This window comes from Pelodiscus sinensis, chromosome 3 (genome assembly GCF_049634645.1).
Source record: "Pelodiscus sinensis isolate JC-2024 chromosome 3, ASM4963464v1, whole genome shotgun sequence".
NCBI lineage: Eukaryota > Metazoa > Chordata > Testudines > Trionychidae > Pelodiscus > Pelodiscus sinensis.
The window spans coordinates 127,882,123-127,897,227 of record NC_134713.1 but is presented as its reverse complement, the minus strand read 5'-3'; the positions used below and the strand labels follow the sequence as shown (position 1 = coordinate 127,897,227).

Sequence of the window (15,105 nt, the reverse complement as noted above, 5' to 3'; positions counted from 1 at the left end):
TAGCTAAAACATCAGGACAAACTGTTCAAAATATACCCTCTCTGAAAACGTGAGATTATCCCTTTGACTTGTGTCCATTGCTCATCTTCCACAATCTGCTGCAAAAAGCTATTATATTGCTCAATCTTATACAAAAAAAACCCCAGAGAAATTCCCATTAGTCTTGGAATCCTTACTTAGCAGAAGATAGTTGCATATTCCCAAGCTACACTAACGGATGCAAGCATGGCTTTTCAACAGTCCATAAATATATATGTATATTAAAGAGTTGAAGATTACCAACTCTTGCATCCATATTGGTTTGAATTACTGACCTCAAACAATTGGGGTCTTTCTCTCTCATACACACAAAGGTAACTGACAAAAATTTAGATATAGTATATTATAGATATGGACCTAAACCAAAATTGGATTATCTGAATGCCTGTGAACTTAACATATAGATCAGAACAAAGTGGTTTGGGTACTATCCAACATATATCCATGGCCTGGTTACAGGAGTAGGACAAATTGTTGTAAATTTACAAGAAGGAATAACTATTTTTAAAACCTACTACATTTTCGTTCTGTTTTATTTAATAATAATCATAATTATAGAAATGCATAATTGGATGCAATGGGATGCAGTTTAATTTAAAAACCTCAGTTGCAGAAAATAACCCTTCCTGTGTGAAAATGCTGCTTATTGTTCATAATGTCAATTTTCAAATTAAAATTCTAAATATTTAATGTGTAATGAAATTTTGGGCATCAGTTTTCTTTATTTTGCTGAGATGCTCAAATAACATCAATGTGAGAGAATATTCTGATTTATTTTGTCTTCAATTCCTTCAATCAATGAAAAATGGATCCTGATGTCAAAACTGTAAGTAGTCCCAAACATTTTGTGCTGGTTTGCTTCATGACATAAGCCATAACAGTGCCTTCTTCTCAATTGCACTTGGAGTTACTTATTACCTGCAGGGTGTGTACATCAGAGGTAGTGAAAGGAGGCTTTTTGATAAAGCAGCACTGGAGTGAGGGTGAACAGGACTTGCTGCACCTGTAGGAAAAATGTATTTAGCTCCCCTGATATTTTTTTCCTGCTGCTGTTTCTCACTGTAGAGGTAGTCGAGGCCATGTTCTATTCCAGACACATTCCTTCTAAGCCCAGCTAGTATTACAGGCCTTGAGCACAAAGCAAAAATATGGCTGCTTTCTCCATGAGCATATAGGGGAAAGAGATTCCAGACTACCCTCCTTCCAAGGGACTATGGAGAGCTATGGTTTGACCATACTTGTAAGTTTGTTAACATAAAGGCAAACTAACTATAAGCTTTGAGTTAATCCCCGCCCCTCCCAAACACAAACTGCTAAATGTGATGTTTGACAGCTCTATTTCACAGCAAAGCATGACACTAATTTAACAAGTTCTGATCTGCAAACTAAGTGTGCTAGATTCATTTTCAGCTATTAAGCTGCAAAAAGACACCCTGTGGTCCTTCTTCAAACAATCCACAGTTAAAATGGAATTTGGTGTTCACAAAATTTACATCAAGTCTGATGTAATCTACCACTCTGACTTTTCCAACAGGTTGTGGGGCTATTCCTGAAGCAGCCCAAAAAAGACAACTTTGACTAGAGCAGTCACAATTGCCTTCTCTTCACTCCATCGCTCCTGGAAAGGGGTAAATTGTGCCAGATCTATAACAGCAGCACCATATGCTCCCCGATGTGCCACTATAATTAGACAGACAAAATTCACATTTTTCCTAATTACCACTTCTTCCACACTCAAAATTTCCCCCTGCTGCCAGGAAGCAGTGATAGTCAAACACAAACACAAGAGAACACGTTAAGCCCACTCTGGTCTTTTCAGCCAGCACATAGGATGGGCCACAATCTTCCCCTTCCATTATAATAATAATAATAAATGTACTGCTTTAACATGGCAGATTATCAAAATGTTTTGCCTGAAGCCTCCAAGGATTCTAAAACTTAGGTTGCCTCTCAGATAATAACTTAAAACCCAGTACTAACCATGAGCAAGACTTAAAAGTCTGCATTCATAACAACTGATGCACCTTACTGAACACTGGGGATTAAAAATAAAGAAGTAGCTCTCTCAAGAAATTGGATGTTATAATCCTTAGAAATGAAAACTAAAATTCCTTAATAAGCAAAGAATCTTTATCTAACCAAGACACATGAAGCATTCCGTAGACTAAAGATGTCACACAGTTGTATCTTCGACTAAATTAAATGGGATTTCTACCTGTGCAAGGAACACCAGATCAGATCACAGGACCCTTTTTGCCCCTCTAGACATTTTACCCAACAGAGGCAAGAGCAGGGATGAGGATCTCAAACCCGAGTAAGTTTCAAAGCCCAAAATCTAGCATTGCCTCCATCCAAATCACATCATTTATGTGAAAGCTTTTTAGCATTCCCATAAGACTACTTTATAAACAGGATTTCATTATTTTTCCTGTCACGGGAGAGGATTCTGCTGTCACTATTCTTTTTCCAATGTTTTCCTAACTGGGAGAGGGAAAGCCATTGTCTGAGCACCCAAGAATAGCCATCAGACCTAGCCACCAAAGAGCAGGGGTCAGCTTAGCAATGGGTCTACATTGTCATTGTAAATCAGGGGCTGGCAAACTTCAGTTGCCATCCCATCAGGGTAAGCCGCTGGCATGCTGGGACATTTTGTTTACCTGAAATGCCCACAGGCATGGAGCCCCACAGCTCCCAGTGACAGTGATTTGCCATTCCAAGCCAATGAGAGCTGTGGGGGAGGAGGGCAGTGCAGGTTGAGGGACATGTTAGTTGCCACTTCTGGACACTCCGATTGGCCAGGACTGGTGAATTACAGACACTGAAAGCTGCAGGGCTACATGCCTGCAGCAGCTCCTGGTAAACAAAACATCCCCTTGTGCTGGTGGCTTAATCTGACAAGCTGGGAACTGAAGTTTGCCAACCACTGAAAAATGTGGGGCGTTTATGAAAGGAACATACCAGTTTGCCATTTTTATCTATTGTTCTCAGAGGTTGGGGGAGTCGGTTTATATGAGAATGGGCTAATTAACCAATAGATAGAGTAACTTACAAAATATTTTATATTGAAATGCTTAATATGTAATCTCAGCTATGCCAAGTATAGATTAGATTTACAGATAAATAATTTAATTCAATAAAACAGATTTCTTCATTTCATTTAAAAGAAATAATTATGTAATTGCCTCTTCTCTCACCCAATAGACTAAGAAACAGTGCAAGAACTGCTAAAGTTCCCAGACATATTGTTAGAAACATGAAGATTTTGCAAAAGTGGATAAGCAAAGAAACAAAATACTATCTAGGTTTTTTTAATTAATTCTACTACTTTAAAATTCCTTGTTTATGTGAAAAGGTAGAAAAAAGGATTTAGATAAGTCGTATAGTGGAAGATGTATACATACCACAGGGAGTGGCAAAATGTAATACAGTTTGTAGAAATCTTAAGATGAAGATTTGAGGATGGGCTAATGAAAAGCTTGCATACTGAAGTAGTTGACAGAAGAGGCCCAGAGGGACAAAATTAAAAAAAAGCAATTGGATGTTTGGTAGCTCTTACATTCATTTTTGTTTTTTTCTTAAATGTATTTAAACCATGCTCATTAAAAGAGAACACGAACACCATCAGTCACATGAATACTGCATTTGCTTTGTACCTTGGAAGACCGAAAACAAAATGCTGTAGATTTCACATCAGCTTTCTCTTTGTCCATAAGAAGAAGACTCTTGTCATCCATGAGACTTAAATATTTCCCTGTCGTTATATGCCTTAATCTGAATGGCTGTCCCCATCTAATGTGGCTTCCACTCCACCTAAAAAGGCAAATTCAAAGAAGACTTCTTAAACAAAACATTTAAAAATTAATTTCCAGACCAAACAAAGCTATTGAAAGATTCATTAATATTCAGATTAGTTGCAAGATCATTTTCATGTATTGGCACACAATGTCCAACATCATCCTTCATCTGATGTGGTATCAGTCAAATGACTACAATACACTTATGTTTAAATTAACAAGTTAATAAAAAGCATCATGACAACAGAAAAAGGTAAATAAATTTTTTTCAGTTCCAAAGAAGTGGAGACGAGGGGCTTTGAAGAAAACTAAGAATACTCTCAGTACAGTTTATCAGCTTTTTAAAAACCCTTTCAGTAGTAGAAAATATTACTTCTTTGAAGTGTATTTTCTGCACTAGCACTAGGCAATACTATCTGAATGGCTTGAAACCTGCATATGCAGTGCCTTTCCCCTGTGACATTCTACCATAGATCAAGAGTAGTTCTCTCAGGTATAATGGAAGGGAGAGATCAATGGAATACTTGAGGAAAAGGTTAGCCTCCTATGGCTTTAAAAAAATTTCAGATGTTGCAGAAATGGCTGCTGACAGAAAAACAGAAACACTCCACAGAGGAATTTAAATATAGGATTTTACAAACTCATTGCATCCAGGAGAGGAGAGCTCTGCTCCAAAGTATGAGTGAAGTTCCTCACTTCAACTTTTTATCCACTTGTAGCTATGCTCACCTAAATTCTCAGAGTACTCCTCTGCTCATCTGTCTGGGCTCTCATCTAGAGTGTTCACAAAATAATTATTAAACCAATCAACAAGATCCTGCCCAAATTCTTCACATTCTTCATGAGAAAAAAGAGAATTATAAGGGAATGTTTCCACCCTGGATTTCTATTAACAGTGAACTTCAAAGGGAGGCACCCAAATAGTGATGTGAGGTGAGGATATTCTCCGAGAACGAGAATATTCTGAGAATATTCTCCAAAAGATGATTTCCTGAGAATATTTGAGAATTTTCTAATTTTTCATTTCCTCTTGGAATAATATATTGTATTCAATTTTTAGAACACCCTGAATGTTAAAGAGCTTTCTTGATAATTCAGGGTAGTTTGAGAACGTTATAGAATGTTCCAGAATGTTATGGAACTTTCTAGAACATTCATGAGTCAGGAATTCTGACTGTTATGGAACTTTCTGGAAGCATCACAAAAAGCATATAAAGAGGCAATAACACATTTATTCTCTTTTGTGAAAGGTGTAATTGTGTTTTCATCAGTATGAAAAGAAGTAAGCCTAAAAGTGATGTGTGGGATTATTTCCTTCATAAAACAGTTAAAGACAAAGTGTTATATGAATGTAAGTACTGCAAGGCTGAATACATCAGAAATGCGACAAGGATGAGAAAGCATATTTCCAATTGTTTGAAGACTCCTACTCCTGCTTACATCAAGGCAAAGGCAACAAAATTCTCAAAATTCTTATGAGTCCAGAAGCAGATCACCTCAACCATCAACTGCATCAACATCTATAGAACACTGTGATAGTGCTAGTGAATTTACATCACCACCTTCCACATCTAATTCAGCCAAGGTGTCTCACTCTGTAAGTCGCTACTTTGATTCTATGAATGAAACTGAAAACAAAGGTTTGGATGAATATTTTGCACAACCTATATTCTCATCGGAATCACCTCTTTCACTGGTTGAAAATGAAGACTGGATTACTTTCATGCAAAAATTAAGACCATCTTGCAAGATGCCATCCAGGTACACACTTTCTAACAATCTTTTGGAAGCTAAATATCCATGTGTTAATGCTCTTATAAAAACAAAAATTGCTGAAGCCTCTTCTCTTGCACTGCAGTGTGATGCTTGGAGCAACCGAAGAAATTAATGTTATAAATTTTATTGTATCAACACCCCAACCAGTGTTTTACAAGACAGTGGCAACCGATGTTGAACGACATACTGCTGAGTATATGGCATTCCATATACAAGAAATAATGACAGAAATAGGCACTGAAAAATTTGGTGCCATTGTCACTTATAATGGTGCAGCACTGGTGAAATCCTTATCAATGCTTAACAAAAAATACAATCACATTGCTATGCACACTTGTGCTGCTCATAGACTAAATTTCTTAATTGGTGACATCAGTAACTTGAAATCTGTTCAAGAAACTGAAGCTACCTGTAAAACTATTGTGAAGGAAATTAACAAATTGCAAGTCTTACTAGCTCATTTTACGGCATTTCAAAAAGAGAAAAATCAAACTTGTGCACTTAAATTGCCAGTTAAAACTAGGTGGGGTCACTCAGCAAAAGTCATTGTAGAGCTTGCAGAGTATCCTGCTAAAGAAGGTTTTTTTTGGAAAATCATATGTAACAAAATCAGCTGGCTCAGTAGATGCAGTAACACGGTGGAAAGGTTTTTGCTATGGATCAAAATTAGGGAAAGCAGCAATCAACATACTGAATATGCCACCAACAACGGCAGCAACTGAAAGAAGTTTCACTACTTACAGTATCATTCATAATGCAAAAAGAAACAAGTTAACACAAGAAAGGGAAGGCAAGCTGATATTCATAGCCCATAATCTAAAACTTCTTAAAAACCCACATGATGCTTCGTTGAAATCCCCAATAGAAAAAAGGAAACAGAACCAGAGAAATGAAGAAGAAGAAAATGATGATGCTGAAGAGAAATAAGTTGTCGAAGAAAAGGATATGTATGAGGAAGAAGAAGAGATAGAAATATATGGGTCAGATTCAGAAAGTGCAGATTCTGATTATACTTGTATTCAGTCCAGAAATTTAAAAATATTTGTATCCTGTAATAAAAGTTCTAGTAATTTAAACCTCTATCTTTTTTTCTTTACTTTCCCGAATTTTCAGTTTAACAATTGGAAACTTTCACGTTTCTTGAAGTTTTATTTTAAAAGACTTTATTATTAATAGTAAAATTCTTTTAAAACTATTTAACAAGTGTTTAAGAGACAATTCTCAAAAATTCTCACATTGGAGAATATTCTCAAGAACATTCTCAAGAATATCCTCTGAAAGTTTATTCCTGAGAATTTAACCCAAAGTTCCAACTCCCTGCTTCAGACTCAGCCTTCTGAGAATTTCTCTCTTCTGTGCTCCACTAATTCATTTTAAAGTCAGACCTGTATGGGGATTACTACATTGAAGATCAATTTACTGTACTCCAGACATGATGAGATCCTCCTCCATCAATGCTCTCTCAGAGGAGTGCTCAAACTTTACTTGGACTGGAAGCTTGGGAGACAAGGAAGGTACCCGTCTCTGATATTTGACCCATAAATAAAGGTGCTTAAGCTGTTTCAAATAAAAATGGAGTATTATTTATTTGTATTGTGGTAGCATCTGGGAGCCTCAGTCATGGGCCAGGATCCTGTTGTGCCAGGCACGTACCTTCCTTCCCTCCTAAGCTTTAGCACAACAGACTCAAGCCCATAGGTTACTGTGGGCAAAACTATTATAAACTTCAGCAGCAGCTGCTTTATAAAAAAGATTCCTAACAGTCTGTTGTAACTTACAGAGAATGGCTATGGAATCAAAGCTATGCCATGCTTTAGGGCATTCTAAGCTAGTGAAGAGATTTTAAAAGATTACAAGAAGTCTTTTGGAGGGAAAATTCAAATCCAGGATCCCCTCAGCAGAGTCTGTGGGAGGAAGCTGGATAGCCAGATCACAAGTTCCATGTTGTAGTGGGGTAATTAAGAGGAAAAATGATTTTAGGAGAAAGGAGAAAAATGGGAAAAGGAAGAAGGACTGGGGAACAGAAATGGGTTGGTGACAGAGCATCAATGTAAAAAAAAAAGGGTATGGGTTCTTTTTTGTTTGTTTTTTGCTTTATGAAGAAACAACAATGCCCATCTTATTAAGAAACATTCTTCTAAAGATGAACTGCATGAAACAAGATCTTTTAAAAATGCAAGATTCTATAAAATATATAAACTATCCCAATTTCAATGTCTTTTCCTTGAAATTACTCAGCCTGATCCTTTTGCTCTGTCCAAGACTTCCTTTCTTATCCTCTTTCAGGGCTTATCTACACTATGGAGAAGTTTGATGCTGCCACAATCGATCTTCCAAGGTTTGAATTAGCGGCTCTAGTGAAGAAGCACTAATTCTAACTGAGACAGTTCCCCTGTAGGCGTGGGTAGTCACTTGTTCCTCACGAAGAGCAGGAAGCCAACATGAGCATTTGCTCCCGTTGACCTCCCACTGTGCGGATGGCATGAAAATGAGATTTAAGATGCGTTCACTTCAGCTACATAATTAACATAGCTGGAGTTGCGTATCTTAAGTTCATTTTCCCCTTTAGTGTAGACCAGGCCCCACAGGGAACATTAAGTCCACTTTCAGTTTCACAACCTCTCTCCCTATTAGACTTTCAATATCCAGCCTATGCCATGGCTTTCATCACCAAAAACTCTCAGAGGTCTGGGTTGTTGTATATTTCCTCTATGTTGATTCATCAAAACTTCCACATTCATGTAATTTTCCCCAAAGTTTCAAGAATGAGTAACAATGCACATATATTGTTTGTACTGTATCTAATGTGCCAGGAAACTATTTGGCCTTATCTGCACACAAAACTGTACAGTATACTCAAAAGCTAATTAGAGCAAGCCTTGTCCAAAATGAAAAACAAAAATCTTACAATCCAAGCCTGGAAAGACATTAATCTAAGTAATTCCATTACTTCTATGGGGCAAAGCTAGGTATTGTCCTCAACTTACACTCAAAACATAGTAACACTGGAATATTACTGCAGTGCAGGACCCTATCCATAACCATAAATTACCAGAAAAAAATCTGAAGTGAAACTAAAATACAATAACAGAATTGAAATAGTGATAGAAATGTAGCCGTGTTAGTATGGGGTATATATGGTTGTGACTATTTTCTTCCACTATTTGATCTGAGGAAGTGGGTCTGACCCACGAAAGCTCATCATCTAATAAACCATCTTGTTAGTCTTTAAAGTGCTACATTGTCCTGCATTTTGCTTCAGAATTGAAATGTGATTCAGCAACATATTTAGCACACACCTATCATTAAGCACAAGTAGTACTAGTGAAGACAATGGATTTATTCATGTGCTTGAAGTTAAATACATGCTTAAGAACCTGGCTGACTTGGGGTATCCATGTGTGCATTTAGTTTTTAATTTGTTTTTAAGTTTATTAGTTTGTACTGTTGATTTAGAGACTGATTCTACCCTAACTGTAGTGATACAGCTCATCGAGTTTAATTACATTTGCATAATTTTTTTTTCTTAGCATGTTGTTACTTACGCAACTCTTAGGGTCTCTAGTCGCCATAGGGAACGAGCATGAATCGACACAGCACCACCTTCATAGTGGACAGTTCTGTAAATCAAACAAAGGCACATTCTGAGTGGAAAGCTCTAAAATCTCTTTTTAATTTACAATTTGTTCCATTACTTGAGGAGTTTTAATTTCAAAAACACCAAAATAATCCAGTTAACTATCTGTCATTCAACAGTTATGGTTACCAGACTCAAAAATAATTTTATCTCTTAAATGTTCTGATCCAATTGCTCATATACACTATTTTGTTATTTAAATGCACAATTTTATCAAGGCTTACATTTTATTATCAGATTTATAATCACATTCAAAAATTTAAATCAGCGTTGATCAGTCTGACAGAGGAAAAATAGAATACAAAGATTAAAGCATTGCGTAGTCCTCACAGCAAAATTCAACATTAAGATAGATATTTCAAAAGCAGAAGTAAAATGGTGGTGACTGCATTTCTCATAAAAACAACTGACTAATACAAAAATTACAAATGTGCAAATATACTTCTTTGGGGACAAAGATAAGTACCAACTAGAAGGTGTCAACAGGAAGCAAATAAAGCATTAGAGGAGTGATGTTAAAATATTAAAACTAAAGCTAAAAGGGAAATCTAAAATGTTAGGGAAAGAAGTTTAACAGTGGGAGACACATTATTGACATCCTAGATGAATGAGGTTTCAAATGATATGAGAAAAATAAGTCAAAATAGAAGCAAAACATGTTATGTGCTAATTAAAAAAAATCCATGACCTAGATAGCTCCCTCCAATATCCATGCCCAGGCAGTCAGCACTCTGTGTATATCTATTTCATGAAAAGGTTTATGGGCAGTTCCTTAACATGGTGGGTGACATCCTGAGCCCATCAAGGTCAAAAAGCATTCTGTTGTTGATTTCAGTAGGGCCAGGATTAACACAGTAATGTGTTTTTAATGGGATTTTAGCTAAATTAGAAATGGGCTTTTAACCATTTGCTTGCTTCACCTATAATTGCACGGATTGTCACTACATTGCATTGGCACTGCTGTGGAGACAAACAATAGAGCTTGTTTTGGGAGTTCTTACTCAAGCAAAATTCCCACTGACTGTTACATTTTAATAAATGGATGGTTTGCTGAGTAAGGATTGGAATGGTAATTTAAGTAGCCATAGTCAATCCTTCAGCTGTCATGTTTTTATTGACTTGAAAAAAAATCTGTGACAACTTTACACAAGTTGAGATCTGGCCTTTATGTCTGGCAGTGGAGAAGGTTTCCTTTCCTTTTATTCCTCCTCAAGCAGAGATTGACATTGTTCCTTTTAGCACTGTTCTATTTATAAAAATGTATAAAGTACTTTAATGATGTGGATCATCCTACAGTCATTTTTCTTTATCAAATGTAAGCTACAGATATTAAAAAATTAAAGCTCCTTGATGTCAAGGCATATTGCTTCTTTAATATTATGAACCAGAACACAAGCAAAAGAAACTGTTACCATATTGCATTTGAACTTAAATTATTCCGAAATTTAGCTATGTCACTGTGTGGCATTTTCATACAGCTGTGGTTGGCTTAATACTTTCATACTGCATGAAAGACAACAGTACATCACAGTACTATTATTGATCACAAATCCTGATGTAAAGCTTGGAAAATTTTATCGTCCTAGAAAGCATTTGCAGTGGATCAAGGTTTCTCACCATCAAGTCCAATATTTTCTATATTTAATATTCTGAGACTCTTACTGGAATAACTTAGGATATCAACAAAAGCATGACGGGCCTCAAACAACCTCTCAGGCATCTCTGCAGAGGGAACTACAAGAGAAGTTAAAATTTTACACTTCTATTGAAATCAACCCTCAAGAGTGCAATAAACATTCTGAAAATCTGTGCTCTGCCTTTTGTTCTTTTTTTTGGCCAGAAACTACCATAGCAGAGGCTCTTTGCTGTGGCAGAGGCTGCTACAATATAACTATTCAACACCATATTAGTAGTCAGGCATTTGTTTAAAATTATAAAATTCTGATCATCCTCCTGCTTATTTTCCTGTAAAATGACCTGAAGTTTCACAAAATACCAACATTCAAGACTGATAATATATGTGGCTGGAATTCTCTCTTTTAGATAGAGAAAAAGATAAGATAAAAAGCTTGAACATTTGTTTTAGTAGATCTAAGGCCATTAAAATGTGTGTGAAATCAGTTAAATGTATGTGATATCCTGAAACCTGCTGGAGTAAAATTATTTCTGAAGTTGGAAGGCTTGAAATATGGCATTAATCTCATATTCCACGTGTGCTTTTTTGGCAGTGATCCAGGATGGAATATCTAGTGAATCCCAGACCAATGCAATTTAAAACACCTACAAAAACGCATGTAGTGAAACTGAAAGATTGGGTCCTCATTTGTTGAATGGATTTGTTTTATGTCAGCATACATTCTCTGTCTCCTCTTAAGATCATTCATAGATCCTGAGGGCCTAAACCATTGGCTGACCCACTAACGGGAAGGATGAGTCTTGAAATGCTCAGGTGGGAGGACTCTGAAAGCTAATCGGAGAGGAGAGCAGACTACATGACATGAAAGCTGGGAAATGTAAATACACTGTTTGGAACCTCCAACTGGAAAATAGTTTCTGGCACATTTCTGAGCCATTTTCTCTGAATGAATATGGTAGCATACAGTAATCTCTCTTTGTACTGTAGAGTGGTTATAAATAATGCTTTGCTGGACTGCAAAGTGAAACGGAATGCTTCTACCTTGAATGAACTGTGAACAAGGAACTCCATAATACTAAGAGCTAACCTCAGGGCACCATCTGCATTTAATAAGAAGAAAGCTCCACGATAGGCACAAACAAAAATAAATAATGGATTAGCAAGTAATGAAAGTGTATGCTATTAACACTACAAATATTGTTTCTCTGACCAATGTGAAATTCCAAACAAAGCAAAAAAAAAAACCTCTCAAAGCCAAGAATATTCCACAACCAGTCAATCTATTCAAGAAAAGGGGTAGTTTGCTATATGTACAGTAATAAACACTCAAAGTTCTTATATCTGGGATATTTATTTGGAATGTGAGGGTGATGAGTAGAAGTCCCCACTGGTCTAGGCACAAGAAAGAGAAAGAACAGATCCTATTCAACATATGTGTCATTTAAAAAATTACCTTGTCAATGCAGTGGTTGTTACCCCTAGCTCCCAGTCAATGGAGAGGAGAGGAGAGATGTCATTACTGTCCCTCTAGTTCCTCAGTATTCATTGAAATTCTACAGTCAGAGGCTCCCTCACTTCCTAAGTGCCTGCAGCAAGTTGCTACTCCAACCCATCCCATTGTGCCCAGATGTGGTGCTGTGGCAACTGCGCCTCAATTTCCTCTCCCAAACTCTCCTAGGGCCTCTCTCAGCCACAGGAGTCCCTGTCCCTCCAGCCAGACTACTTTACAGAGTTCTCTCTTTCTGGGGCCAAGAGTCCTTTACCAAAATACTCCATTAATATTTACATGATCCAAAGCTTTAACGTGTCTGGGCTCAGCTGCCAGTCACCTCACTGCAGGCATGCCTGTGTTGCTTTAGAATGTCCTTCTATCCCTCAATCCATCATATGATATTGGGGATGATCCAATTCTCCCTGTAGTCAGATATTCAGGGAGACTCCAACTAGTCCTCCAGCTAGCATCTAGTGAGGCCTATCTGGCCTTCTCCCCTTTTTCTTCCTCAGCCTTTCAGAAAGTTTCTTTGAGGTACCTCCAGATTTCCTCCTCCCAACTGGGCTCACCCAACTCTTTAGAAAAATGAGCCCTGATCTCCCCCAGATGGACTCTGCTTCTCATTACCTGGCCCTCCTTACTGGTACAAACAGGCAAGTTAATTGGATTCTCAGATCCATATTAATACTTCGACAGAATCAACTCATCACATACTGTTTGGTTTCAAGGAAGACAGAAGGAAATCTGTGCTATGGCAAGGTCCTTGCCCAGACCTCTTGCCTTGGGATCCCTTCTTGGGTCACTAATCAACCGAGGACTCTTTCTGGTGCAATCACCCATGACTTTTATTGTTAGTGCCAATTTCCCACCACCTTCTATTTACAGAGCTTTTTTTTCGCAGCATACTCAGCCAGCCTCTCCTTCTGGCTTGGGAGCATACACAGCCACTCTGTCTCCTCCTCCTTCACGTCCCCTCTGGATGCCATATGTAGCCCTCTGGCTAAATGAGGCCCACAGCTACTTCCATTAGCCCTTCAGGCCTGGGCTTGCTCAGCTGGCTGTAATTGGCCTTTTTAGCCATACTGTAGTAGCAGAGCTCTGGCTTAGCCAGCAGTCTGTCACAGTGGCCAAACAAATTCTATTTCTTCCAAAGCAGATATAACTCTTCTTAAACACATAGTAGTATATAATATAAGAGACTACAACACAATCTTCACTTACATTAATGCAACTTTGCTGAAATCAACAAGGTTACACAGACAGTATTTGGCTTGAAACTGAGAATGGTAGAAAGATAACAGATTTGTGGGTTAACATGAAGCCTAATCTTCATTTGTTATCTTCTTTAAAGTGCTTTGCTTAGTTAACTGCTCTTAAATCCCCGGAAAATAACTATTCGAATTTACTTCATATCAAAATGGCTTTCAGTGTTGTTCCATTTGATATATCCCATTTCTACCATTTATTTAGTATTACTGAGGTTCAGGGTCCAAAATGAAGTGTTCCATTACATTTTAATCCTTACCAAATAAGATCCAGAAGTTTTACTACTAATCCTTAATAGCAGATGCCATAATTGGGTTAAAACACTCACTGCTCTGAGTTATAGCTGTGCATCTGTAATAGTTCCTTTGGCTACAAAGGATTTATTTCAGATTCATATTGGAATGATGGAAAAAACAAAAATACAATGTATTAAGTACAATAAAGATTCATATTATGATGTGAACAACAATGCAGAGAAACAAATTCTGCAGTAATCTACATTATTCATTGTATCATGATAAATATTGACAAAAGTAATGGTGACAGAAAAAAAAGAGGGGGGAAAGGCCCACATTGTGAATGAGAAATTCCATATAACGAAGAGTTACCCTCAGGGCACCATCTGCATTTAATAAAAAAGCTCCAAGATAAGCACATACAAAAATAAATAATGGATATGCCTGGCTCCTCCTCTTAAAAAAATAGGAGAGAGAGTATAGACAAGGCCAAAAAATATATTCCTCTTCCCCTGTAAGACACTTCCATAAAACACTCCTGACATTTTCCTTTCCTTTTTCCAGTAAACCTTTTAAATAATTTTTCTATGCTCACAAACCCATGCCATTAGGCATTTTTATTTCAAGAGAACATAACTGTAATAAATTCAGAATCCCCAAGAGCCTGATGTTCATCTTTACTACAGAAGTTTAGCTTCTTCAGTTCGTCTGTATAATGAAGCTAAAGCAAGATTGAGGAACCTTTGGCCCACAGGCCACACATAGTTCACTAGGGTTTGCTGCTAGCAGGTTGACAGATGGTTTGTTTACTTGAGCATCCACAAGCACAGAACCCTAGAGCTCCCATTGGCTGGGAACAGTGAACTATGAACACTAGGAGCTACAGGGCTCCATGCCTTTGAATGCTCAGGTAAAGAAACCATCTGGAAGCCTGAGAGCTGCTAACCTTGACAAACTGCATGTGGCCAGTGCACCAGAAGTTCCCCACCCCTGAGGTAAAAAGAGAAAGAAGGTGGGTGAAGTAATATCTTTCATTGAATCAACTTCTGCTGGTGAGACAAGCTTTCAAGCTTACACACGGCTCTAGGAAGATCTAAAGAATAGTGCTGTGCAATCTGGAAACATCTCTCTCTCACCAACAGAAGTTGGTCCAATAACAGATATTATCTCATCCACTTTGTGTATCTAATATTCTAGGACCAACACAGCTACAATACTGCATTTTATAA

At 37.4% G+C, this 15,105-nt stretch overlaps 1 protein-coding gene across 1 annotated transcript in view; it reads right to left on the bottom strand.

The window, feature by feature from the left end:
• The window catches only part of RYR2 (ryanodine receptor 2), a 648,519-nt gene that overhangs the window by 354,121 nt on the left and 279,293 nt on the right, over positions 1–15,105 (bottom strand). The window contains exons 12-13 of the mRNA XM_075924816.1: positions 9,155–9,229; positions 3,693–3,849 (exon numbers count right to left, since the gene is read on the bottom strand). Of these exons, the coding sequence (XP_075780931.1) occupies positions 3,693–3,849; positions 9,155–9,229 (232 nt within the window). The remainder of the gene's footprint in view (positions 1–3,692; positions 3,850–9,154; positions 9,230–15,105) is intronic.